The 27,364-nt window shown below is 44.9% G+C and overlaps 1 protein-coding gene across 5 annotated transcripts; it reads right to left on the reverse strand.

The window, feature by feature from the left end:
• Positions 1 to 454: 454 nt before the first annotated feature.
• Positions 455 to 27,364, reverse strand: LOC112944676 (cystathionine beta-synthase-like). Of its 5 annotated transcripts, none has more exons than XM_026036158.1 (19): positions 27,334 to 27,363; positions 26,773 to 26,888; positions 21,314 to 21,443; positions 19,644 to 19,828; positions 18,979 to 19,085; positions 18,020 to 18,154; positions 15,465 to 15,544; positions 14,024 to 14,158; positions 13,403 to 13,472; positions 11,644 to 11,735; positions 10,843 to 10,968; positions 10,196 to 10,280; positions 9,885 to 9,990; positions 8,938 to 9,012; positions 8,117 to 8,251; positions 7,376 to 7,484; positions 6,615 to 6,644; positions 4,930 to 5,014; positions 455 to 4,150 (listed from the first exon to the last, which is right to left on the reverse strand). In XM_026036158.1, exons 3-19 carry the CDS (start codon positions 21,353 to 21,355, stop codon positions 4,041 to 4,043), a joined length of 1,707 nt encoding a protein of 568 aa, XP_025891943.1. In that variant the 5' UTR covers positions 21,356 to 21,443; positions 26,773 to 26,888; positions 27,334 to 27,363; the 3' UTR covers positions 455 to 4,040. The 5 variants fall into 5 exon arrangements, with proteins under 5 accessions (XP_025891943.1, XP_025891941.1, XP_025891942.1 ...); XM_026036156.1 differs by having other exon boundaries at positions 26,773 to 26,933; XM_026036157.1 differs by lacking the exon at positions 26,773 to 26,888 and having other exon boundaries at positions 27,334 to 27,364.

Here is a 27,364-nt window from a genome sequence, read left to right on the forward strand (position 1 = left end):
GCCCTGGCCTGGCTCTCCGCCACAGCCCTGCCCCTCCATCCACTTTCTGCAGGGAAAGGAAGGCAGAGAGTTGCAGTCCACACTGAAAGTGCGTGGGGGGCTGCAGCAGATGAACGTCCCACAAACTCCCCACCCTCTAATACCTTTCAGCTTAATCTACCCTTAAAAAATAGATCGAGGCTGGGGCATTCTGCAATCAGACAGGTTTTATTGAGTGTTTTATATGGGACAGTGAAAGTGTGTGCGCAATGAACAGACCACAGTGTATGAACGCACCCCAAAGCAGCAGATCTGTGAGTGCAGGSATCAGCGCGCTGGCCGAGCAGGCAGCCTGAAGCTCCCAAGAGCAGAGGTCTGTCCAAGCCCAGTTAGAGATGAGCCGGGTCTGTAGTCAGGCCTGGTCCAGCTGCTAGAGGAGACAGGGCTAACAGAGGCTGGAGCCCACAATGGCTTGTGGAAGGAGCAGGAGAGAGTCTTGGTCACTTCAAAATGCTTCTTAGGTCAGTTCCTGGTAATTCCTTGCAGGATATTATACAGATTTTACTGTCTTCCTGTGAGACAAGTATTTTTGCAGAGCCAAGACTAAACCAAAAGGACGGATGTTCTTATATTGACATACAAATAGAGCACAAAATGTTGATATTTATATAAATAATACATATTTATCCATATGAAAAATAGTTTAATTACYTAATAGTTTAATTAGCTTAATCAGCACAAACAGAAGATGCAGGCACAACATTCAGGAAAAAGTGTATTTCCATTCAAGCTTTGGACTGAAGCTTTGTCTTAAAGATCAGTATGTGAAACAAATAAGGCAAACATGAATGCAGCCCTACCACTATTAGCTAGGACCAGGTAAGAACATTCTTACACCCGTGGAGGAGCACTGCACTCATCACCTCTTGCTCAAGCTCAGCTTTGCAGGACCCCTTCCTGTCCCCTTCTCCTTGCTGCCACCAAGGGAAAGAGCTCTGGAAAGCTTTCCAGTCAATTCCRTTTGCCCCAGTACTCCCCAGTTTACATGTAGGGTTGCTACCGAATAGGAGTGGCTGGTGACCATAATTTCCTCCTTGTGTCAGTTTAAGCATGGGAGATGCTTCCCTGTCCTAACAAACTGCAGCTGCACAGCAGAAATGCAGGATGCAAGTTTATCATCTTGCAGGAATTATCTTACATGGATTGCTTTGTTTTCATATCCCTTCTTCCTTACTGGCTCTAACCAACTCTTTTTTTAATAGCAGCAGTTCTAGCAAAATTTAGCAGCAGTGACAGCCACAGCAGCAGCAAACACTTCAGGTCATGGGATCTAGTGAAATGCACAGGTTCTCTCAAAAGTGTGGGATCCAAAGAAGGCAGTGAAAATGCCAATATTCAAAGAAATGGGGCCTCCTTCTTCCTTTCAGGTGAGTTAGAATGGACATGAAAAGGGAGCTGAGAACAGTAATTGAAACCATTGGGAAAGGGGTTTACAAGCTTGCCCGAAATACTCAGGACTTTAGGGAGATACCTGATTATTCACAGACCTGTCCCAAAATAAGAGCAAGAACTAAAATTGTTTACAGCTCCTTGGGGAAGGTCTYGTAGGTACAGTTTGTAAGATGATTGACTCTGATCTGCCAAACAGTGACATAGACACTRCCCTGCTAGGAAAGGGTGACCTTGTGTGTGCAGTGGGGGAGGCTGAACTAGATGATCTCCAAAGGTCTCTTCCAACCTTCAGGATTCCGTGATTCTATGAAAAGCTGATCCAGAGTCAAAAGCAGTGCCTAAACGCATTTACACACCTGATACTTTAGCTTTCCATTCAGCTGGCAGAGCAGCCCAGTTGGGCTTGCTACTACAGTGAGAGGCACAGTGAGGACTGAATCACCACAAAGCCTCAGGTGAAAAAGGCTCCCATCCTTCAGAACATAAGCTGCACATGTTTAAACTCCACAGTTGTTTAGTCCAAAGCCTTAGGAAAAGTTGCCTTCAATCTTAAAACCACAGCTTAAGGCTCATCTCTTTTTGCTGTAATAAACCCATTTTACAACAGGTGTCAAAGATGAATCATTCCTGAAGGGCATTTTTGCTCTCCAGTGCATCAGAGATGAGTCTCCACGTCCAGCTTCTACACAGCTAACTTGAGGAGGTTCATCCAGGTTCTAGTGGCCTCGGAAGATGGACCCAATTCTTTATCTACTCTTCCTCACCTCAGTTTCAGCAGTTATGAGGCACGTTTAGCTAGGAGGGATAAAGCACCRACTCATAGGGGCTGGAATGAAGTGAACCAGGGCTACCTGCCTCCACCTAAGTTGGAGGCCAAGTGGCCTCAATGACTCTGCTTTCTCACCCCTCTCACTGCCGCKGAGTGGCCTCCTATTCCCAGCCTTTCTATTTAGTCCACAGTCTGTTACTCACATTACTCAAGAAAGCAAGGGCTCAGGAAAGGCCAGGGATCACATTACTTCAGCAATAGCCCCAACCTGAAGGAACAGCCAATGTCTACAGGGATTAACTCATTAAGGGGAGGAGTGAGCTTAGCAGCCCCAGCCTAGCATGAAAGGGCAAACAGACACCAGCTGGAAGCTTTTCAGTCATTTCCACAAGGCTCCCAACACTCACAAAACTGAGGTGAGAAAGCAGCAGCTTAACACGACTGCTGCCACTTGGCTCCCCCCAGCCACACAAGGGCTCTGCCCAATGCTGTRGGGCAAGGGGGCTTCCACAGCCTCTATCCTCTGAGCTCACTTCCAAACTGGAAGGCAAATCCACTGCCAGAGGCACCATCAGGGTAAAACAAACCCAACAGGCAGGGGTAGAGGGCACAGAGGGTGGAAAAGCAGCCAGTTAGGACTAAAACACAAAGGGTGGCTGCTTTTCTTCTGGGACCGTGTGGTGATTCCACCCATCATCAACAGCAGTTCCAAGAGGAACTGGCAGCCCGGGCACAGCACGGTGTGGACTGGGCTGCTAGGGCCAACCCACTGCCACCGTGACCTCTGTCCAACACACTGAAAATCCAGCTAGTTCTGGAAGGGCTGAAGTTTGGGATTACCCACCCACTGCACAATACTCTTGTGCTTATGACCGATCAAGTCCACCCCATGTTGGCCAGTTACTTCCAAGCTTGGAAGAAAGATTTCTTTTTTTCTGGGATCAGAAGCACTTGAAAAGAATTTAAGGATTTTACAGCTCTTGATGGATTAGCTTTGGACTTTTGTAAAACCGGCACTAGGAAGAAAAACTCAAGATAAGAGCTGGTGGGAAGTAGAAGATACTGCATGTAACAGCATAATCAAGAAAATATTAACATTCAGGCAGTAAGTTTAATCTGATTTAATTTTTTTTTCCATTTCATTTGTACTTACTTATCAAGGTACAATTGCAAGAAAATAAAAGTTGGTCTTTGCAGTGAGAGTTCTGCTAAAATTTAGTCATTACTTGGTCATTGCACTGTCAAACTGGCAGTCAAATAAGCTACAGCAGCTAGGTGAAAAATAACTTAATTCCAGCCCTCTGAATCCTGTCCTTTGTTTTGCCCCGATGTCAGAAAAATGCTTCCCTTCTTCCCCTGCCCTAAGCCTCTGCTTTTGTTTTCACACAGGTATTTCCTAACCTAACTCCCTTGCACAGACAAAACTTTCCAGAGCTCTTGGGCCTCTGCTTCAGTGCCTTTCTTTCCATCACCTTCAATGAATCTAAAACAATGTTTTGGAAAGCCAGACTTTAAACATAACAAACAAGGAACACACCAGTTAATTTAAGTAATATTCTTGCATATATATATATGCATATATATAGGTAAAAAAATAAGTTTGTCTCAACAAGAAAGATTGTGTAACCTGATTAAGAAATGCATCCCCAGCCGCTGTGCAATACTGTAAAACGTGCTGGCTGTAGAGCTGACACAAGGCTAGTAACGCTTATTTTCAGAATTAGAACAGAACAAAATCCCCCCACCCTAGCAGCAGCCTATTCTAGCCCCCCCAATAAACCTGATTCTTGGTTAGTGATTGCAAAATGCTGTTGAAGAGGCTCCAGGTAGCTGCAGGACTTCAGTTGGACTTCCTTTCCCGTTCCCGGGCAGTCACAAAGTTGAGGAGGTCGATGGCTGTTACGATCCCAAACACCATTTGCCGCTGGCTGGATGAACCATCTGTGTGATCTACAGGGAAAGATAAGGGGAGGTTCTGTCTTTAGGAGAAAGACAGACACCCCATTTCATCTTAACTGCCTGTGTGTGCAAAAGCAGCAGCAGMAGCTGTCCCTTCTCTGTGTGCCCAGGCATGCTGGCAGTGTTGGACATCACCGATTATTTGTAACTGATGAAGAGTTCATGGCAGCYTAGATTGCTGAACAACCTGGGTATGAGTAGACCAAAACCAAGCACCTCATGAACAGGAACCTGAGAAGGTGGCATCAGTGTTGACATCTAGCTCTTACTGCACTTCAGGAAGCTCTAATAAAGACTTTGCTTTGAAAATAYAGAAAGAACAGGTTTAGCTAGTCTTGGATATCCTCTGTCATGGAACTGCTGGAAGTTTTATGATAGGTCTAACCAGGAGCAAAATCATTTGTGTTGCAGAATCCTATTGGGAAACTGCTACAGACTTGAGCACATCAACATAACCCTGCATGTGCAGGAGGGTTGGACTAGATGACCTCTGGAGGTCCCTTCCAACCTTAACCCTTCTGTGATTCTATGATTTGTTGCACAGTGGGCTGGATTCAGGAATGACTGGCTCAGAAGTACACTGCAGTCCAGGGGGTTAATGGCTCGAACAATTCCCCCACAAGAACTGCAGTGCCAGTATCTGGCTACCAGCACGTGGTTACACACACGGAGGCTGTGGCTTCTTCAAGCATTTGTTTGCACATTCACATTTGTGTTTACCCCGTTACTTGTTCATACAGAAAACCCAATTTGCAAGGAGCAGTACTCACACTGAATTTGTTCATGGACCACTAGAGCAAAGTGATCTGTTTCCAGGATATGAGAAAGTTTCCCCAAGTTGTCTTTCAGGTTAATCTGAAAAAAAAAAAAATGAGTTAAAAATACTTGAGGAGGAGTCCTTTATCTTGTTGGTGGTAGATAGCCCCATATACTCAGTGCAGTATTAAAACAAAAAACACTACACCAGCATTTATCTAGTGCTTACATACAAAGTACTGTGAAACACCAGCAAAGTTCACCAGATCAAAGTTCAGTTAAAAAAACAGAGTTTGTTGCTTCTAATTTTTAAGAAATTGAATAAAACACATCAGTATATGATTTTTTCATTACAACTCTGAAATCATATTGGAGAAGCATTAACAAAATACTTCTGAAGAGAGGATGAAAAGGTGTGTTCTGTATTYGTAACATGAAGTTACCATGAATCTGAAGATCGTACTTACTGATTTTGCTCTAGCAAGATTGTGAGAAAGTGAGCAAATCAAACCACAGATCCCAGTGGAAGTGAATCCAATGGGAGAAGGGAAGAGGGAAAAGTCCAAACAAGCCAAAACCAAGTCAAGAGTGAAGAGTGCTCAGCTAACACTACTGAGGCCCAGGTCAGGGSACTCAATCAGAAATTCTTTTACAGTGAAACAGCTTTATAATAGAGTTGAACAAGAAAACACTCTTCATTGGCTCTATGGATGGCATAGAGGTCCCTCTAACACTTGACTAACCATCKTCTTTCAGAAAGCATCTGAAAGACGACAGAAAGCTGCATTCTTCCTACTACAACATTTAATTGCTTTTAAAAGTATTACCATGTCTATTATCCAAGTGACACTCCCCAGCTAATGTGAGCACCCACTATTTGATATTCTATCTTTAAAAGGGACTTAGAAGGGATAAGAGAGTTCACCGCAAAGAATTTTGTAGTGCAGATTGAAAAAGCTTTTACCATGCATCAAGCTCAGTTTGTGCCCGGGGAATGAACCTCACAGCACGAGCAGTGCAGCTGAGCTGGAAAACAGCTCTGATTCCCATCCTCTGAACTACAGGGAAAAAAGGAAAAGGAGGATGCCCAGCACCCTGTGTTTACGGTATATTAAAGGCAAAAAGCAGCCTGTAGTTCAGACTGATGTGTCAGGCCTTAGGTTTACAGGTCAGGCAAGAGGTGGCACCATTTTGGCCACTGCCTTAAACAAGTTGTCCCTCTGCTAAAAAACACAAGGCCTGATATCCATGACATCCACAGAGCAGTAGAGCCTCTCTTTGGAGGAGATGAAAATAAACTCGACCAGAGTTGGAATAAAAGCAAAATTCCACAAAGCTCCTCAGGTTGTGTATGTTTAACTAGGTTTCTCCATTAAAATGTCACTTTAAATGAAGAAACAGTGAATGAAGCTTTTAACTGGCATGTTAGCAATAYCACCATGTCATGTCCATCTCCCTCCACCTCTAGGAAGTAACATCAGTGTTGAAGATGAAAAGGATGTTTCAGTTTTTCTTTATTGAAGAGTACAAGGAAATTTAAAGTGTCCATGAAAACCCCCCAGCCTCAGAAGTGCAGGGAATGGGCTACTACAGCCAGCACCACTCTATAGCTACCAAAGTGATTGCACCACACCAGCCCCAGGAATGCTTAAGCTTTCCAAGTGAGAGAGAACAGGAGCTAAACAGATTTGCTACGCACCACATTTTCACCTGACACTTGATTATTTGTCTGCAAAGGAAAAGATACATTTACATTTCACCTACACAGAATTAGCATTCCTCCTCAACCAAAAAGACCCGGTAGATTAAATAGAAGTGTTATATACACTGCCTGAATACAGAAGCTCATTTATCTTGTCAGTGTTGGAACAAAAAGCCTAGTGAAAGTTAGATAAAGCATTCCATGCTGAAGGGGCCTTTTCCTGTAAATTAAGCAAAGCATCTGCAAAAAATACTTATGGGCAGCCACACAGCTGGGAAGTTTAGTGATATTCTGGCACACCATTCTGGATGAACGTGGGGAATTAGCTAACAAAGCTTCACATACCTTGACATCAGCTTTCACCAGCCATCCCCYTGCTTCAGCAAGGCATCTGATGCAAAAGGCAAGCACATGCCTGTTTTATCTGATACAGGAATTATTTAGTAAGAGCTGTTCCAACATCTGCCCATCTCTTCCCCTCAATATTCACATTGCCCAGCTTTGCTTTGGGGTTTTGGAGACAGACAAGAAGAGCAGAAGGAAGCCTGTCAAAGTAATAGAATGGCCCAATCTAGAGCCGGAACATGAGCCTAGGAGCTCATTCGGTGGCATGGGGGAGTCTACTGTGAATCCTAGGTCTGTGCTCAGTAATAGTCATTCTGTATGATCCCCTGTAAGCTTTACCCAACCCAAATAATGCTAGGAATATCAGAGCAGTACTTTAAACCATAGAACTGGGAATTGTGAAATATGTTTACCTGCTTGAACTGCTTGTATATTACTTTGCTGACTTCATCTGAAGGCTGAACTTTTCCAGCAAGCAGTGAGGAAAGCATGTTACCTAGGGTAACCATGCCCAAGATCACCCTGGGGAAGAAGGAGACAGCAAGACAAGAGGAGATACGGTTAAACAAAGCAAGCCATTGCTCTTTGCACTTTTGCTCTTCTCCCTCTCCTAACAAGGGTTTACAGAGGCTTATTAATCCCTTGTGTTAGCACTCTGACCAGAGCAAACCCTGGTTGTTCATTCTTCAGCCTGTTCTACAAGGAACCTACAGGACATCAAGGCATGCCAGGCTGCTGWGAGACTCCAGCAGCAGTTACTTTCTCGTTGCACTTCAGCAAAACATGCTGAAATAGCTGGATGAGAGTTGTGGAGATGGACAGGCTTGAGGTTCTGTGAATTTTTTCCTCCAATAAGTAGCTACTATTAAAAAGTGGAAAAATACTGAAGAGTCATTAACTATATCATGATAATAATTAGAAACTTATTAGATAAAGGTCATAACAGTCCTAGCATGACAATATTAAGTCCAACACTGCTATATTTAAGGTAACATTTTTGAACCATGCTGCAAATGGCAAACCACCACCCGAAGAAAGCCAGACAACAGGGAATATTATCCTCCTAGCAAGTGTTTAGAGACATCCCTTAGGGTGCCTGGTGGGTGAAGTAATAAGTGATAGTGAGAGACAAATATGTACGTATATGGACATACCCAGATTCATCAACAACTGGTACCTGGTCGAATCCTTTCTCTCGGAGGATTTCAACTGTCTTTGCACAGGTAACAGTTGGAAGCACAGTCAGGGGAGCCGAGAGGCTTAGCTCCTGAACACTGATGTTCCACCACCTAAGGACAAAAAAAATCATAAAACCAAGCAAGTCTTATGGGGAGAACAGAACTGGTAGCTCCATGTGCCATGGCCTCCAACACTAGAGGAATGACAAGAGGCTGTGATGAAGAGTCAGAAATCAGCCACAATTACTCATCTCTAGAGCTTCCAAGTTCTCTCCCCAGTGCCACAGAGACACTCAGGTGTGAAAAGGCATTATGATYGAAAGTCTCCTCACCAAATCTATTTCCTAGGATAGAATGTGGTTTGTAGAAGGTACCAGTCTCCCTAGCTTCACTGTTTACATCTTAAACAGGAAAGTCTGGACCTCTACTCAAAAAACTGGCTCTATCTACAGTCACTATAGGTAACTGTTTAAGGGAAGATCCTCCTCCACTAATGTACAGAAGTAGTACTTTGCACCAGAAARCTATGATCTCGGCAGAGCTGTGTAGACACTAGTTTTCGTTTTAAATATGAACCATTTCATTCAAAATCATTAAGCACCAAGTCTTTTCCGCTACCACACAACTCCAGAAAAGGGAATTTCATGACATTTAAGCACATTTGATTACACATCTAATTAAATGTGACACAGCAACACAAGAAGTTAGTTAAAAAGGGAAGTGGAACAAATTCCAATGATCTTTAAATTAGTAACTGCCACAATGACTACCAAAAAGACTCAAAAATCCATACTTACCAAGGTTTTTTAACAAGGTCTTCTTCTTTCATGAACCCCTTCTGAATCATCCATTTATCGCTCAAGAACTTGGACCTACAAAGCATCAGGAAGCGAAGAGCTCATCAGCTCTAGCACCTATCAACACCTAACAAGAGCAAACAATACTACACAAGACAACTGCACAGCCCACTACAACTAACAGCTACAGCGTAACTGAGGAACATACTGCCATTTGCCGTCCAAGCTTACCAGCCAGAGACACGGAGATGAAATCCTCACAGGAAGAAAAAGGAATCCCATAGGGTACAATGCTTCAACTATATTGCTCCCTTGCAATAGAGTATAAAGACAGCCTGGAATGGAGAAGTGCCAACCTGTGCTCAGCCAAGGCCTTTTTTTCCTGCAGCTTCTATAGTCACCCAGCACCGTGTTGGATGTAACACTAGCCATGAAGCACAGCTAAAGACATCGTGTGTAGCAATATGTTCAGAAGGGCACGAGGAATTTCCTCACAGCACAGCTGAGAGCTCTCATCCCTCCACCTGCAAGCCCATGCCAACACTGGCTCCTCTTGGAGTACTGCTATGTCCATCTGCCAGCACATGCGAAGAGAGGCAACAGCCTGAAAAGATCCTTCCAGAAATGGGATAGCATTGGTGTTCCCCAATAACAGAAAAGCCTGGAAGCAAATCTCTTCTGGAGGGAAGTTWACTACAAGTATACTAACTAGGAGTATACTAATTGGTATGGGTGGTTAGATACCAAAGACAAATGCAAGGACCTCTGCTTTCAGGACTGAATTCTACCATGTCAAACCCCTTCTAGGTTCTTCAGGAGCTGTGCCCAAAACACACTCCTTGCTTTGACAATTGGGTGCCTTGAGATGCATATTCAACTTGCCACTGAAGGCAAGTAAGGAGGCCTGAGACTGCCACCTCCTGGAAGGAAAGAGAGAAGGTTCTCACATGTAGTTCCTGATAGAGTCGGGGAGCATGACGACACAGCGCTGACCTTCCTTCAGTTCTTTGGCCGCCTTCACAGCTACAGACATGGCGCTGCCCGAGCTGCCRCCTGGCAAAATACGAGTCAGAAACAAAAGTGTCAAACACTGAAATGGAAGTGACAAAGGAAGGGACAGAGCAAAAGASCAGAGGGAAGGCCAGCACAGGAACCCAGGCTGAGGGGGATGATGGAACTGCAGAGAGGCCTCCCTGACCTGCACAGAGCCTCATCCTCCCACATACTCACAGCCCCAAGGATGAGTGTCGGCTCTTACCACACAGGAGTCCTTCCTCTCGGATCATCATGCGAGCAAGAGTAAATGATTCTTCATCGTTGCTCTTGTACCATTTGTCCACTGTCTGGGATGAGGCAGAAAGAGAAGAACAGACAGAACTTGAGATGAGGAGGGCTGGGCAATGATGCAGCTACATCAACGTTGCTTCAATCCAAGCTCCTTGAGGTAATAGCTGCCCTATTGATCCATTTGYTTAGGCTTCTATTCTGCAAGGGTTGGATGGTTTTGTTTGCCAAGAGAAGACAACCACAGTAACAGTCTGTACATTGACATCTTGCTGTGAGAAGAGCCACAGGGAACGTGAATCACCTTCCTCCCCTCTTGAAGGGCTTCTCAGGGACACAGGCTGTGCTCACATTGTCATGATTGTAGAAACTTTTTTTTTTTTTTAAATAAAGGAAATATGTTCTAGAAAGTGCTTTTTGCCCAGTCCTTCTACCCAAGATTCTAAATCATAAAGTTGTGCAGGAAGAAAGTCTAAGGATTATTTTCTTTGATGGGAAAGAACAGAAACAGTTTTGTCTGCTAGCCCTCCCCCTTTCAGCTCAAAAAAAMCACATTTTCTCAAGTTTCTTCTCCATCCCAGTGAAGGGCAAGRGGCAGTTTAACCAAGAAGCACGACTTACAGATCTATCCAGCACTGTGGGGACAAAGTCATACCCAATTCCTTCCACTTCGTACATTGTCTTGTCMGTCTTGTTCAGCTCGTCAGGTTGAGCAAGGATGGAGCCTTCAGGATCGACACCTATAATCTGCAGAAGTTTTCAGGTTGGCTGCTGTGACACACTGCTTTCAAGAACGCAGCTATTTACTCATCAGCACTGGCCTTCAGAGAGCACCCTGGCTGTGCACCCGCACAAAGCCCATGGCAATATGCCCTCCTGTTCAGCTCCCCCAGCAACACTCATCTCCCCTCTCCCCCTGTGATTAATGTACTTTGGTGCTCCTGGCCCTTAGCAACTCATCCCACCTCCTCAGGCTGTGGCCATGACAAGTGTGACTGTTTTACATGGTTTTGGCTTGGTTCGAAGTTGTTGCTATTCACACGTCAGGTATTGCTACAGTTAATACATTTCTGTGGCAAGTGCAGGCAGAAAAGTATATTCCTTTTGCTCTCTTACAAATCTGTAGTTTTACAGGCACAGAACCGTTCAAAAAAACACTTTCATTCTTAGAAACTCAACAGCTCCTGAAGATTAGCCATGGCACAGTCAAGGAGGCCACCAATGAGACCAGAGCACAACAGGGGTGCTGATGACCCTTCTCTCCTGCTCAACATTACATTTTACCTGAGGATAGCTCAAAGTTTTCCCATGGGACATCTACAGAGCAATTGCAAGGAGGCAGAGATGCTAGAGGAAAGGGAGTGGCTCCAATGGAGCCATCTGAGGCTCTCTAGGCTAAAGAAATATAAACTTGCTACCTACTTTGCATCCTGGGCACTTCTCCTTGAGCTTTCTGGAAATGCCAGTGAGGGTTCCTCCAGTGCCAGCTGTAGCCACAAACATGTCTATTTTTCCTGTTTAAGGGTGAGAAATCAAAAGGCATTTGCAAAACATTCCTGAGTGTGATGGGTTAAAAAAAGGAAAAAATATCTATTTATGCTTTTTACTCTCAACAAAAATGCAAAAAGTGGCAGAAGCTCAAAAAATGAGGATCCTTGCTTTCCAATAGCTGTATTAGGAGACCCATCTAGAGGCCAGTTTGCTCAATCTCCACTTACTCCAAAAAGCAATTCGGAAACATCCTTTTGGCAGACTGACAAAGCACCAATTTGTGAGGCTTYCAGCAGAGATGGAAGGTGACCAAGAGAGTTGAAACTTGCAGGTTAGTTAACCGAACAGATGGCCTGAGATAGGAGAGCTGTACACCAAATTGTTAACCCAAGTAATCTGCTCATTTATATGYGAGAGGCTATTGTTTTTATTATGAGTAGGCCCAGCAGAGCCAGTGTTGGTATGACAGAATTCATTTTTCTGTCACCTCCTTTGGATTTTGCAATATATGCATAGGTGGACCAAACCCTTAACTGCAGTTTTGTTAGTAAAAAGCATATTTAGAAAGATCATTGACTGGTACAGAAGTGAAYGTTTGCAAGTCAACAGAACAATACTCCAAACATGTCCCTCTTCAGAACCAAGACTGATGTAAGAACATACCTGGACTATAAGTAAGAGACACAAACRAGAGAGGAATGAAGCCTGCAGTTAGAATTCATCCTGTTTGTGGGATGGTAGTTTGTGAAAGTATGATCATTAACTCAAAAAAAGAAGTGGAAGGACACACTAATACATATTGTGCAGCACACAGAGATACTTTTTTGGGAAGCAGAGGAGARCACTGCACATAGTCCTCACCTTCATTAAGAAAAATAACCTATTTTGTTACTCCAGTAACCAAGGTCTCAGAAAATAAACTAACTGCACCGTTTTTTAYGGCAGGTCAGCAGCATCCACCACAGCTTCCCTCTACTTCCTGAGGAAGCTGTGGAAGCATGCTACACTGCATCCAATGCCTCTGGTAGCTCTCAGATGGATCCCCTGGCTGGGGGAGGCAGCCCAGCTCGAGCTCTCTGCTGCCACAGACAGGGCAGTCACTTGGGGCACTCCAGAGCTAGCGCAGGCAGGAGCCCTGCACGCCGCAGGGGCATTACTGCTATTAACCACAAGAGAGCGGCTTGTGCTTCTGAACATAACGGCCAGTGAAGCAGATTCCAGCCTAATGGAATATCTGGTCTGTACATAGTAACTAACAGAATTAGAATTACAACCTGTAGCAGACTCCAGGTAAGTATTAACTGAGAACAAAGATCTCTTCCCCGCCTCCATGTACAGTTTGAATTCTGAGCATGTAAAAATACTTATTTCTGTGAATAGACAAAAAGTAACCCTGTTTTCATGTCACTTCAGTTGCATCTTTTTTTGAATTAAGCATAACTGCTTTGTTCATCTGGTCATAAGCAAAGTAATCTAAAAATCAAAACATCTCTCCCTAATGGAAATGATGGTTTATTTTTGTAGCCATAGTAATAAGGCAACTCTCTAATTACACACAGAATATGGGGCATGTTATATTGAAAATCCATCCATTTCTCAGCCAACCCAGGCCTCTTTCTTCACAAAGCTGGAAGAACAATACAGAATCCTAGCAAYTCATTAAATGAAAGGGCTAAAACAGCAGAGGTACCTTCACATTGCTGCAGAATCTCTTCAGCCGTGGTGTCATAGTGTGTCAGGGGGTTGCTGGCATTACGATACTGTATTGAAAGACAGAGCCATTAAGTAAATAATAAAACCAAGATTTTGTAACCTGAGGCATTGCAAAAACCTGACAGGCAAATTCTCCAAGCACGACTGCTGCATATTCTGCTTCCAGACTGTTTCCTTATCTGTTATCTGGACCTAGGCAGAATGCCTCAGGCTAAATATAACATCCCCAAATGATTTAATGTAAGAGTGGTCCTAAGGCATTAGCATCCGCCAGCATCAAGATCAGTCCTGTCTGTGGAAAAGTTTCTTTCAAGGCATATATGACCYGCTTCTCTATGCAACACTGCCTGCTCAGCAGAGAAAGTCACCCTGATCTTTTTGCATSTCTGCAGACACTGCCTTCCTGCTGCCCTCCAGTGAAATAAAAAGGTTGCTGCCCTGCAGCATGGTGCTGGCTCCATAGCTTCCCTTGCCAGGGCTGGGACATGCTTGCTCCCCCCAGACTCACACAGGCTGTTTAAAATTTAGYCAGCAACATTAAGGCACAAGGCTGCGACATCCACCTTCCATGCTAGACCTCCAAACATCCACTTCTTACCTGGTCTAGGATATGGGCATTAGGGATTTCGTTTTTCAGCCTCCATGCTACTCCCACATGAGACTCAGGAGAGTCAAATCTGGCAGTAGTCGGTGTCCTCACAATCTCAGCACCCAGGGCCCTCAGGACATCCACCTGCAGCAAACAAAGGTGGTCAAAAAACTCCCAAACTCTTTCCCAGCACAGAAACCTCACTGGGATGGACAGGAAAATGTTTTATATCTCTTTCACCCAGTCCGGAATAGCTTCTAGCTGYTCACCTCTGCCCTTGCCTTCTGGATATATAACTGGATCCAAAAATCCTAATGCCATTTAGTCTCTTAACTTTAAATRTTGCTTCCGGTCCAGACATCCAGGTTTTTGGAAGCCTTTATTCCACATTGAGGAGCCTTATCCAGACAAAACTGTCTCCTCTCATACTCTTAAGTGTTCTGCAGGGGATTCTGCACTCTGGGGCAGTGATAGCACTCCTGCATGTCTTAGTAACAACTGTGCATATTTATGTCCTCCTTTGGACACAGACAGCAAAGAGGGATCCTCCAGGGCCCTGTTTACTCCCTCTGTCCCTGTGAGGATGAGAAATTGAAAGTCAGCTGTGCCAAGGCCTGTGAGCGAAGCAGAGCCCTTGGGTGCTGCTGTGTGGAGACTCTCCCTGCAGAGTGAGGGAGAATGAGCCCTGGGCCCAGGACTGCAGGGCACATTGCCATGCAGCTGGAATATGGCAAAGCTTTGCACCGAGAACTGTTTTGCTAAGCTGCAAAACACAGATGACCATCCAGAGAGCACTCAACTTCAGGGGCAGCATCACCCTAGAAGCAGCTCCAGGCTGGGCTGATAGACTGTGAGGCTTTTATGTTCTTATGCTTTCCACAGCAAAATAACCTGATGTGATCCAGGTGGTTTTTTTCCTCTCTTCCCTGTGCTGTGGCAGCTGCACAGCTTGAACACTTGCCAACAGCCCTCAGGGTTTCACTTGAGGGAACTCTGGACATTCCCCCTTGCTTCGTTTGGGCCAGAACAGCAGAACAGTCAAAGCTTGAGCCCCTACCTTCCTCCCTACTCCTCTGTGGCAAAAGTGACAAACAAGCCAGGGAGAGGTAGTCACTTCAGTTTGTTGAGTAGATCTCAAGATCCTCTGACTTCGTTTTTTTTTTTAACAGTTATGATAGTTCCTTTAATTACAGCACTGCAGGGGCAGGGCTCTAAACACCATAGTACTGCCTGTGGTTAGCTACCACAGCTACCTTTAATTTTCTTAATTAAGACACTAGCAATAGCCCCTTGGCCAGAATATATTCAGCAGGGTTCTACCTAACCAATGACTTGGAAGCCAAGGGCCTCCACCTTCACTGCTAAAGCCACAACACTCGCTTGCATCAAGAACTCTGCAAGCTCAAGCGTGTTTATTTGTTCGTATTTCTAAAACAAAAGGAGATCTGACCTTCTCCATACTCATTTTCTCTGGCATCACAATGATACAGCGGTAGCCCTTCACTGCTGCAGCCAAGGCCAGCCCGATTCCTAGAAACAAGCAAAGGCATGCAGAGCATCAAATGACAAGCAAATAAACAAAATCCTCCAAAATTYGCAAATTTTACCTTAAAAAGAAAAATAATCATCACATCCCCTTCCTCATGGCCTTTCCCCATCCCAACAATTAAAAAATCACGTGTGTAGAATCAGTTTTAAGATAGAGGATTATAGCAGTTGTTTATAGAGATCTGGATGAGACTTGATTCTGCACTAAGTCCCTAACTTGTCACACCTCTAAATCCTTTCTGAAGGACATGATTCAGATACTGTGTGTGTCAGATTCTAATGCACYACATCCACTTCCTACACTAGTTAGTTATTTGGACTGTTAGATGCACATACCCCACCTCTGGTTTCCAAATCTCTACCTCCAACATGACTCTTTCTGCATGGCTCTGGGCGCCTGCCTGAAGGGCTGACCTCAGAATTACCCTCCCTAGGGCACAAGGCTGGCAACTGCTACCCAGCAGRGTGCTTCATCAGATCAAGTTAGATCTGATGTACAGCTCCATGGCACCACCCCTGCTATTTTGGATACCAGATGTACCCAGAGACATCTGGTCCATGACAACACCTCAAAGCAGTTACCCCCATGCAGGAAGCTGTGGTTTCAGAAATGGCTTTGCTTCTACAGAGCACAAGGCTGGGCAGTTGCAGTAAAAACAAAAATTGTGTTTTACATATGGACTGGAATTAAGTGTTTTGAGATGCTACTTCTAACACCATACTTCTTGCTAGTGACTTCAAAGTGCAGCAAATTCCAAATCAGAACAGAGATGCAGAGAAAAGCAGCCTTGTACTTTTATAGCAGTGCCCCACAACAAAAGGCAGTGGCCACAGGTTATTCCCTATCCAGCTCTTTGCTTTTAAATCAAAACAGCTTTCTCAAACTACTACCCTGTATCCCCTTCATGGCCGATTTATCTTTTTGGAATCTGTGACAAGGTGAACTGTATATTATGTATTGCCTTAAGCAGCTGGATGTCAGTGTGACTGGAGGACTGCAGTCACATTACAATATATACACAATGTGCAGACACATTACAATATATAATGCATATTATATTGTAACATATAATACTACATATATATTATTTTCCTCCATTAAGTTATGCTGCCATCCAGCTGCTTGATCCTGTATCTGATAATAGTTTCCTTGCCTATATACACACACGTGCAYATATATGTATATGCACATACCTAGTTATAATGTGCACATATGAGATTATCTGTGTAGATATGCAAGCAGTTGTTAATCTTGCAGGGGCATCTGCACTGCAGTCCCAACACTGGGATGCTGGTTGCCACTCATGGAGCTCTGTCCTCCTCTGGTACCTCTGTGTAAGACGTACCAGGGTCACAGGCAACTGACCTCTCTGCAAACCTCACTCTGCTAATGCTGCACRTCACTGTCTCAGTACTGCTCACAGCTCTCACCAACAGCTTATAACTCAGTACACAACCAAGCCCAGGAGCTGTGTGCTACACAGGGGCATTTTGTTGCAAGGCAAAAGCAGTGCCAAGCCCAGCACGGAATCACCCCCTCGGGAAAAGGCTCAGCACAGCAGAAGATGCCATTGCTAAGGCAAGGCACACTCCAAAGCCTCAGCAACACTGCGTCTCTCACTGGGCAGCCTGCTGAACAAGTGACATGGGACTTCCCAGTCATCTCTGTTGAAGGCAAGTGAACCTGTCGCAGATCAGCTCACCCATCCCAGTCCCTCCATTGATATCAGGCCATCTGCTATTTTGAGGAGCTCCAGGTATATTTATTCTCTGCAAGTAGAGCAGCCCAATATATCAGTTGAAATAGCTTAAGCACAAGACACCAGTCAACTATCTGGTCTGCTCCCAGCCACAAGATTCTTCCCTGGCCCAACTGGTGGGACTGTTTCTTCTTCCAGTCTTCCTCAAGGAAGAGATGCCAGCCCAAGGAAAATCTGCTGAAAAGTTAAGGTGTGTAAGCGCTGCCTGCCTCAGTAGAGAGTGGTACAGCAGATCAGTTCAACACYAACTGCTGAGCTGTTTTGTAGCTTTCTCAGAAACAGCCTTTCTGTACTAGGATCAGACCCAACTCACTTAACARTGCAGAAGCAAGGACTACAGAAGTTTCCAAACAAGAAAAGGCACAGTTTCAACCAGTCTTTTGATACTTAAATTCCAGTAATATTACGTTTTCTTTCTCAAATTAGTGATGATTCCTAGTGAATCGGGTCTAACACCTTTTTCTTTTAGAAAACAGAGAGCCTCTGCAAGTTTAGCACATTTTTGCAGCTGTTCCGCTCAGCACAGCTCATTTCCTCCTCTCCATCTCACACATAAGGTGCAGCTCTGCAGCACTCCATCTACCATGCAGGCAAGAAGAGATCTCCTTTCTCCTTTGCAAAGGCAGCATCCAGGCTTTGGACTGAGGTCTGCCACTTCTACAGATTCTACACTTCATCAGGACCCTTCATCCCCTACCTGTGTTTCCAGAAGTTGGCTCTATGATGGTGTCTCCAGGCTTCAAGATTCCAGCTCTCTCAGCATCTTCTACCATCCTCAGGCTGATGCGGTCCTTCACACTGCCCCCGGCATTGAAGTACTCACATTTTACCACTRAGAACAAAGAAAAACAGAGGCCTTCAGCAGCAGTTTTTTGCCAACAGGCTGCTCATCTCTAACATACTTTGAAGAGCAACTTTGTTAACATGCCAGCAGAAATCACCTCCCTGCTTCCAGCAGGAAAGATGGGGATTCTCTGATGCTAATCACAGGGACCTGCAATCTGTCAATCCAACCATAGAAATGTCATTTCTTCTCTCATCTGTCCTCTTCTGTTAAGCCTGRTCAGAAAAGTCACAGAGCTGTTCCAACACAATGGCAGAGAAGATGCTCTGCCCCTGCCTTCCTTCCTTCCTGCTGCATTCTTCAGCCAAAAGCAGGGCGATTCAACAGCAAGTTTCTCCTCTTGTTCAGTCTATACTTTCACCTCAGCCCTCCCTGCTTTAATCCTTTCAAGGCTGTTAACACTATCTTCAGGACTCTGACCAAAAATGCTGAATATAATATGGATTTAAATTCTACACAGGATGGTTTATTAACATAATTTCATTTATTTCACGATCCTTTTGAGTTATCTTTAACAAATAACCGCACTCATTTTGCAGGCACTGGTGGCAACTCTGAATATCAGAGGCAGTCAAAAGCTTCAGATGTTCTTTCTCCTCTACCCACTAAGCTTGCTCCATGGAAGCAGAAAGTTTGCTAGAGTGTTAAATATGCAGGAATTCTCAAGAAGTGTAAACTTTGGACAATCAAAACATGAAAATCCCCTCATTTTCTACAGGGTCTCTACGTTCCTTATATGCTCAGGTCTCATGAAACAAACATGGTTGTGAAACTGCTTCTAATTTTGCTCTTCTGCCTGCACTAGTACTCACAGAGCTCACACTTCAGCCCGAAGTACTTCCCAATCTTGTTGATTCGCACCAGGGGTGTATTTCCAACCTTATTCAGGATGTTGGGCAGGATTTTTGGAGGCTCTGACCTAGCACACAAAAAGCAACTTCAGTGGATGCACAAAAGGACAGACAGGTAGATCAAAAGGCAGTAACACAGAGGTTCTGCTGTTCTTTATTGCACCTGACTTTCTCTCTTCCCTTATCAGGCTACTTACCTTGAATATTATTTTAAGAGAAATGAAACATCAAATCCCTGATCCAAAACTCAAGGATTTGACACCAAGCTAAGTGTGCCAAGACTAGTGTGCTCTACACTTTTTTCCAGTATCAAATAGCTTAGCATTCCTCAGTCAATTGTTTTATCAAACAAAAGACATTAACAGTACAATCCTTCATGTAGTCAGAGAACTGTATGCCAGGTTCCTTAAAGTGCATCTAGTTTCACATCACAGTGTCTTGGGTCTCCTATACTTAGTCTACATTCTCAGGTTTGCTTATTCATGAAAAATTAAAGAGCACCAACACATCTATAAGCAAAGCAGCACCAATTTAAATCAGCTAGCTCTTGTTAAACCCATGTGTCTCTAAGTGGGCCAGGATTAGCCCTTTACCTAAAGCCCATAAGCAAAATAAGCAATGCTTACATAGTGATATGACGATGTGGGGAGGCGGAGAGGGGCTTCCCAAGCTTCCAGGTGCATTTGCTAGGGGTATCAGGACGAATCCACTTCCTTTCATTGTCAGAAGCCTTACAGCTCTCGTTGTCCTTCGCACCAGAGAGGAAATACTTGCCAGGCAGGTAAGGGCACGAGTTTGTATCTGTTACAGCCTGGGAAAGAAATGAAAGCATTTCATCCTTGAAAAAGAAAAGCCTGCAGTTATTCATATAACCCAGTTTAAGAGTCAGCGCATCCTTTGAGGTGAACAAAGTTGCTCACGTCCTGAGACTCTATGGGAAGCCACCCACTGCAGTCACACTGCTACCCAGCTATGACAACTAAAATCACTACAATGAAGGCAGTGCTCAGACTTCACCAAAGTAGCTATTTCTTGTCTAATGTTTCATCAGGCTTTTTTTTTTTTTTTTTGCAAGCAGCCTGGACAGGCCTGCCCACCCTCCCCAGGTGACAAAGGTGAGAGAAGCATGGCCATGTGAGGAAAGATGGACAACAGCAACCAACAGATACTAGTTAGTAGATTCTTCCAACACCCAAGAAGTTTTGCCACCAGCTATGAAGGATGCTAAGATCTCTTGCAAGACATGGAAACAGTGCAGAGCGTGAAATACATCAGGCAAATCTCATCCTCAAGTATCCAAGTCTTGCTTTTGACCAAAAACTAAAAATGGACTACTCTCATGGAGATATCCCTCCCCAAAACAGCCCTCAGAAAGTCCTCTTCATTCCAAGCAGCAAGGAACACAGCTCTGAAATGACTAATCAGAAAATAGTGCTGAAGGACTTCACACTTTACTTAGCCATGAAGGACAAAAATGCTTTAAAAAAATGCCATTATTTTCACCAGGACTTGTATGTCAGACGTCCAGAAAATCCTCTGAAAACCAACAGGGCTTTCCCAAACTCTGATAATAAATAGTAAGACAGGCAGTCTTCTGCCCAAAAGAATATTAATTTGGAGAGAGCATTCAACTAAATAAGCAGAAGATCTTTATTAAAAACTCCACCCTTTACTGAGCTTTTCAAGGAAAACAGGAAACTCTCAGGAGCAGCTTGACATCACTTAGCTCACTGGGTTTCCCGTAAGATTCACTGTAAGATGCCTGCACATCAGCAGGCATGGAAGCTGTTCCACTGGTGCTTAGAATAATGATTTAAGGCAAGTTGCATCTTAAATCTTCTCATGTTTTGAAATGGTTCGCCATTAATGTTGGTATTTAATACCCCTCAGATCTTAGAAAGGATTCTGAAAACTAAGTGTGTTTAGTTAGTGAAAAATAAAACCCATTGCTTTTTATGCCTTATTTTTGCCTTTTGCTATGGAGGCTCTAGTTTTAATCTATTTTCCATTTTTAAGACTGCAGCTGTAGGGCATAATCCAAGGCTGAAGGCAATTGATTTCTTGAGCTTTACGCTCCAGCTAACTTTATAAAGACTGTTTTTGATGATACTTAAGCTGAGACATCAGAAGTGTTAGACACAGAGCACCAGTGTTTTGTTGGTTCCAAAATTGTCAATGATTGTAAAACCTAGCAGATGAGAAAAATTTCTCATGCCTAGAAACATTCCCAGGTGGTTTCCTCAGAGACACATGGACCCTTCTCATGATCTCTATTCATCTTCAAGCTTCACAGTACCTTGGGAACAGAAGCAGGGCTTTCGGATATTAGCTTCTCCATGCTCTTAGGTAAGGGTGAACACACAGACTTTCTTCAGACTTTCTCCTTGGGAGAAGACAAATGTCCCACTTCTGTGAGAAACAGGAAGCTGCAGAATAAAGCAAAGATTACTTGTAAAGGCAGGATTTTTTTTTTAWATAGCATGACAAGCTATAAAGCAAGAGCAACTGACAACTTTGATCTTTTTGGATTACCTACTCTTCCCACCGTGCCTCCCTCCATGGAGGGAGATATATTACTGTATGTAGAAAACAACTGTAATTGACTGCCTTTCCATTAGCCTGGCAGCCATAAAAAAGAAAAATGCTTCASTCTGCAGGGTGTATTTTGTTATACACACCAAGTACAAAAGGGTCATTTCACCAGGCCAATACCAAAGGAGAAAGGGGATTCTGTAACATSCTTTAGGAGAAAGCTCTSTATAAGGACACTYGCAGAAGTCTCTCCATCCTCAGCTTTGAGTTCCTCCCAAGACTGAATTGTTGACTGCCCAACTGCAGTGCTGATGAACACCATGCACACAGGACACTTCTACCACAATGAAGAGTTTCCTCCAGTTTCTTGGTTTCAGAAGCTAGTAAATATAAAAATAAGATCACCAAGTTAAATTTCCCTAAATCAGGCAGGTGTTTGAGTCTTCATGCTTACATAACTAGCTTCCTTTCCACTGAAGAGGAGTCTGGCTGAAGTCTTGGAAAAAATGTGCTTATTTCTTAATATTTGGGCTCACCATCACTGTTTGGCACTAGAATTTGTTACTTCCCATTACTGAACTATATTGAGCCTGAAAAGAGTTTCTGCTGAATAGAGAAAACAGRTGTAGCTCAAAACAGAACTAAGGGTCCAGTGACAGACTGGGAAAAAAACCTCTCAATCACAAGATCAGTGAACTTCAGCATTTCAGTCTGCAAGTTACCATGCACCATTAACCACTACTGCCTTGTGCACAATAATTTATCTTGCAGGCTGAACAAAAACACAACAAAAAAGAAAAAGCATTATTTTAAGCACCCCCATTCAAGAAGACATGCCTCTAGYAGCAAATTTGCAGACTAAAGCTAGAAATAATTCTCCTTATAGATGCAAGAAACCTCTCCACACCGAAGCTATACCATTTTACTTTAAGTAATATATGCCACGCACCAAGATAGGTTACAATCTATCCTAGTCTAGTGACTAGGACCAGACCAACTCACACAACAGCCTAAGACAGCTAATACTCCAAACACATGGGTAAACACCAACCTATTAGCAGACCAGTGGATGCATCCAGCTCTGGAGACCAAACCTTCACTTCTGCTTCTAGGTGGCTAGTTCACAGCTCAGAATAGCAGCACCTCTTTGGTAAGGACAAGATGCTGTGGAAGTTTGAAGTCTGAGGTGCACATACAAGGTCCTTCCAATAGCCTGCATACACACAGCAGTGCTGGGCACAGACACCAACTGTCTCATGTCAAAAACTGAGAGTGTCTGCATAGGGCACTTAAGCAGAGTCTCTTCTCAATCCTCTCCTGTATGCAGGAAACAAGCAGCAAGGGCTTAACAATAAAAATAACATGTGCTACTCTCTGCCTCTGTTCTCAGACTAAAGCGTGAAACAAGTCTAAGTTGCCAAAACTYTGTTTTGGAGCATCCAAAAGAACTGAGGACACATGGAGAAAAAAATGCTMTCGAAATAATGGTTTTTAGCCATTTAAGGTACTTGTTCTTTACTTATCTGAAGGAAAGAAATAAATATTCTTGAAGAATTGTTTTTCTGAAGGAAAACTGAAATTCTGTTGGAATTTAGCATTTCTCTATGTGGCTTGGCAAAACAGCACCATATCGTTTCCTCTGCTGTAATGACAAATATCCTAGTTCAGAGCAAATATCCTAGTCTACCCCTGGCTGGGGGCGAGGAAGAAAAAAAACAAAAAAAAAAGAAACAAACAAACAAAAAAAAAAAACAGGAAAAAAGCTGCATTTACTGCCTTTAACTAAGAGCTGTTACACCCATTTCTCATTGAGAGATGTCAGTTACTTTGATTAAAAAAAATCTAGTCCCATTTTGAACAAAATGAGCCTAAAAAGAAAAGCTAATCAGCAGCCCTGCCAACCAAAATACTGATCTCAAGCAACACAATTCATCTGAAGAAAGATGTTCCTGTTCAACAAGTCTCAAAATTAGGCATAGCCTTATAAGRCATCATTCGAAATATCTACCTCAAGAGTATATTTGCATACATGCATTTATAAAGTCACATAACTAATGACACTAACATAGAACCCATCCCAACTATGATCCACGTGAAAGTATTTTCAAGAATAAATACTCATTCCCCTTTGGCCCCTAAGAGGGGAAGGAAATAAAAGTTGAGTGCAACCCTCAGTTGAAATGCAAGGAGAGCAGCAAAAGCTTCTGTGCTACAAAGTACCACAGGTCGGAACAGGCCAGAAGGCCAGTGTGACTTGATATGGTCAAAGTCACCAGGAGGATCCCGGACCCTCCACCTGCCCCTGCTGCTGCTGAAGTAGCTACTGCATCRGTGAACTATAGCTTCCTGACACCATCTAAAATCCAGCTGCCACTTCCAGCCCTAACCGAAGATGTTACTTCAGCAAAACACGGTGCAGAGTTTGGGGTGATTTAAGATGTTCCAGCCTCACCAAGACTATGACGCTGCCRACAGATCCAAACCAGGACATAAGATGTTGAGGCCTCCTTCTAAGGAAGAGACCTTTGATGGATTAAGTGGTGGGAGTGAGCAGGAAGTCACTCAAACAGAGGACGATAAAAACTTTTCTCCTCCATCGGCCTGACCTCCTCTCTTAACCTGGCAGTGCAGACTGGGGGAGTSAGGGCAGTTTCTTCACTAAATTGTGCCTCTGCTGTTCTAAATGCATTTGACACCCATAACTAGCTAGGGAATATGGGAGAGTCCAACTAGAAAAGCCTGACTAACCTCTGTCATTAGACCTGCAGAACACGAGACAGAAGTGAAGTCAAAGGTAATTCACAGAAAATTTAAATCCAGGTCAGGAAGGGAGCTGGGACACACAGAGAGATAGGAGTTTGAGGAAGGCCCAGACAAGTGTCTGCATCCCTGCGGCCACCTGCACAGAGTGCTGGAGGCCCAAGCCGTTCCCCCGCTCCTGCTGAAGGGCTTCACAAAGCAGGGCTGAAGGCCGGGGAGGGAAACCAATGTTCAAAGGGCCTGGGCTGAACTCCCCTCGGGAATATGAATGGGCTGGAGCTTCTGAGGCTGTTTGCAGCACATCAGCACCAACGCACACAGCATGCAAACAGCATCATGCACATGAGAACCTAATTCATTTCACTCCTGTCTGAAGCACAAATCAAGCTGTCTAAAAGGCAGGTGTAAGAGATGAATTTGGGCAATGGCCCAGGGGCTGACTACTCAGTGCAAGGCAAGACATGGATTCCACATGCTGCAGCCTGAGAATGGAGACAGTGACCTTGAGCAGATACTCTTCTAGGATGAAGAGTAACCCACTGGGAAGCAAYTGTTCTGCTTACTCTGTGGTACCACATAGTCTCAGGGCTCTCTGCTAGAGGTAGCCTTACCCATACAGCAAATAGAGCCCTTGGAAACTGCTAGGGACCACTGTAGCTATGAAGGGTTCAGGAGACAGCCAGCCATCTGGCTTCTCACTTTGCTCCTTCATCAGTAGSAGCCAGACATCTCATGTTAAACAGCAGCCACCAACTAGCATGAAATAACTGAGGTACAAAATAACAGCATAGCAATATRAAACCTTAGGAAAAGGTACTTTAAGAACCATGAGACTCATCTTAGTCCTCTCCTCTACAGAGAGGATGAGGACACAGATGCTGCCTCAGCCACCACTCTTCCTTCTAGGGCTGGAAGAGTGTATTCACAGCCCTCCYGATGTGAGGTCCATCCTTCATTAAYACTCCTACCTCTGAAACATTGCAAAGGCATTAAGACTTCAACAGGAAAGCAGCTCCTGTCACTGTGGCACTATGCTATGTTTAAGAACAACCAGTGAAGAGACAGAAGTGTCCAGTCTACCCCATCCACACAGAAAGAAAATGATGCATTCAGCACTAAACAGTGTCTGGTGTTTCCTCTATCTGGAGTTTACCCCCTAAACCMTGCCTGGACCCGCCTGAGAAGTTTTCTGAACCAACACTGGTAAGAAGAGCATTAGAGAAAAGAGTGGTGCATATCTAACCTGCCTTTTTACCTGCTGCAGTCAGGATTTAAAATAACCACCAAACACAGCCACTTTTCACACACCTTATCCTTCCTTCTGGTTCCCTCTCCCTTGTCAGCATGAACACAGGCCAATGCTAGAGTCAGAAAAACGCTCTCAATCYGCCAAGCTCATCGAGCACAGAGCAGGAAGCAGAATTAGAGCTTTGCTCACAGCTTCTGTCCCAGTACATAGAACAGGGAAGGTCATAGCYCCCCTTTCCCCGTTTCACAGTGCCTCCCCAAAGCATCAGTCYTTTACTAGCAAAGGACCTCTGAGAAAGCCTGGCAGAGAAGCACCAGCCACCACAACCTGGATGGGAGGGCTGCCATCTGGCTGGCAAGTTTTTTGGTTTTTCCCCCCCCTCCGTGGGAAAGACCAGCTGCTACCTGTTCCAATTGCACATGTGGAGCTTTCAGCAGGCAGCCACAAGCCTGAGCCACGAGCACGGCACAACCTACAGCTCGCCCAAGTCCTCCGTGTCTCGCGGGCAGACAGTAAATATCCGCCACGAGCCAAGAGGCAAATTCAACCAGAGCCTCCCGGGAGCCTGTGATGCTGCCAGCACCAGATTAATGATGTACCTGGGCTGGAGCGTGCCACGAGCCCTGGGCGACCTTGCTGTCGCAGAACAAGTTCTGCTCCGGCTTCAGGGAAGCGGGCTCGTTAACTCRCACTTGGGCATTTGCAACAGGATATCCAGAAAACTGCCAGGTGCCGTCAAAATAAAGGCCTGTCCAATGCCCTAAATATTGGGTCAGTATCTAAGCCTTACTTCATCAATAACTATCTTCACACCTCTACTCCTGTTGAGAAGCACCAGGTCCTAAGCAGGTCTGTTTCAGAGGGGGCACCTTCCCAGGGTACCACACTCTACCTGGGACCCTCCACTAAAACCCTGCCGATTCCACCCCTCTCCATACTCTGGGATTTTTCCTATTTCCCCTCCATCAGGGGTTTTGCAGAACGTGGAGCTCTTGTTCCCCAACTCAGCAAACACACTCAGTTAGAAGGTAAATACACGCTGAGTAACTTCGCTGGAYTGAGGCCAGAGCGCTCCACAACGTTCATGGTCAAAGGCTTCAGGATTAAAGAGAAACTCTGAAAAATAAAAACCAGATATTCAAACAAGGACAGGAGAGGAATCCCCGTTCTCCCAAGTCATGGCTGGCTCAGGAAGATGCCATCAGTGTTATCACCTCCTACTGGGAGCAGCTCCCTGAGCCTCACATTCAGATCTCTCCTGTACCRGACACTGTGGAAGGTAAAAGGTTGATAAAAGCAGTTTCTTGGTCCAACGGGCTTGCCAGACTTGCTAAGGAGGGTTAAAATGAAGAGACATGGAGGATCCTTGTGGTACCTGGAGAACAACAGGGGGCAGGAGCAGCGGGAAGAGCTGTGCGGAGCTGGAGGGAAGAGGAGCTCTCCCTGTGGAAGCCTCTGCCGAGGGAGGGCGCCTCCTCCTCCGGTCCTGGAGYCAGGCTCGCGTGCCCGAGCGCTGCCCAGCGCGGCCCCACGCGGGACAGCCACCCCAGGCTCCCGCTCCGACGCGCCAGGCGGCTCCCACTTACCGGGAACGGGGCGCTACTCCAAGCGGCCGCTTCTCTCGTTAAGAAACGAGCGAATTGGCCCCCACCAGCCGCGAGGAGCGCGGCCGCCCCCCGCCCGCAGCCGTTAACGGCTCCGCACGAGGCGCCGCGGCTGATGCAACGGCGGGGCGATGCGCGGCGCCGCCCCGCCCCCGCGAGCCGGGCACTCACCGAGGGCGCTGTCCCCACTGGGGGAAAAAAA

Source organism: Nothoprocta perdicaria, unplaced genomic scaffold (assembly GCF_003342845.1).
Source record: "Nothoprocta perdicaria isolate Ctin4 unplaced genomic scaffold, notPer1 scaffold_171, whole genome shotgun sequence".
NCBI lineage: Eukaryota > Metazoa > Chordata > Aves > Tinamiformes > Tinamidae > Nothoprocta > Nothoprocta perdicaria.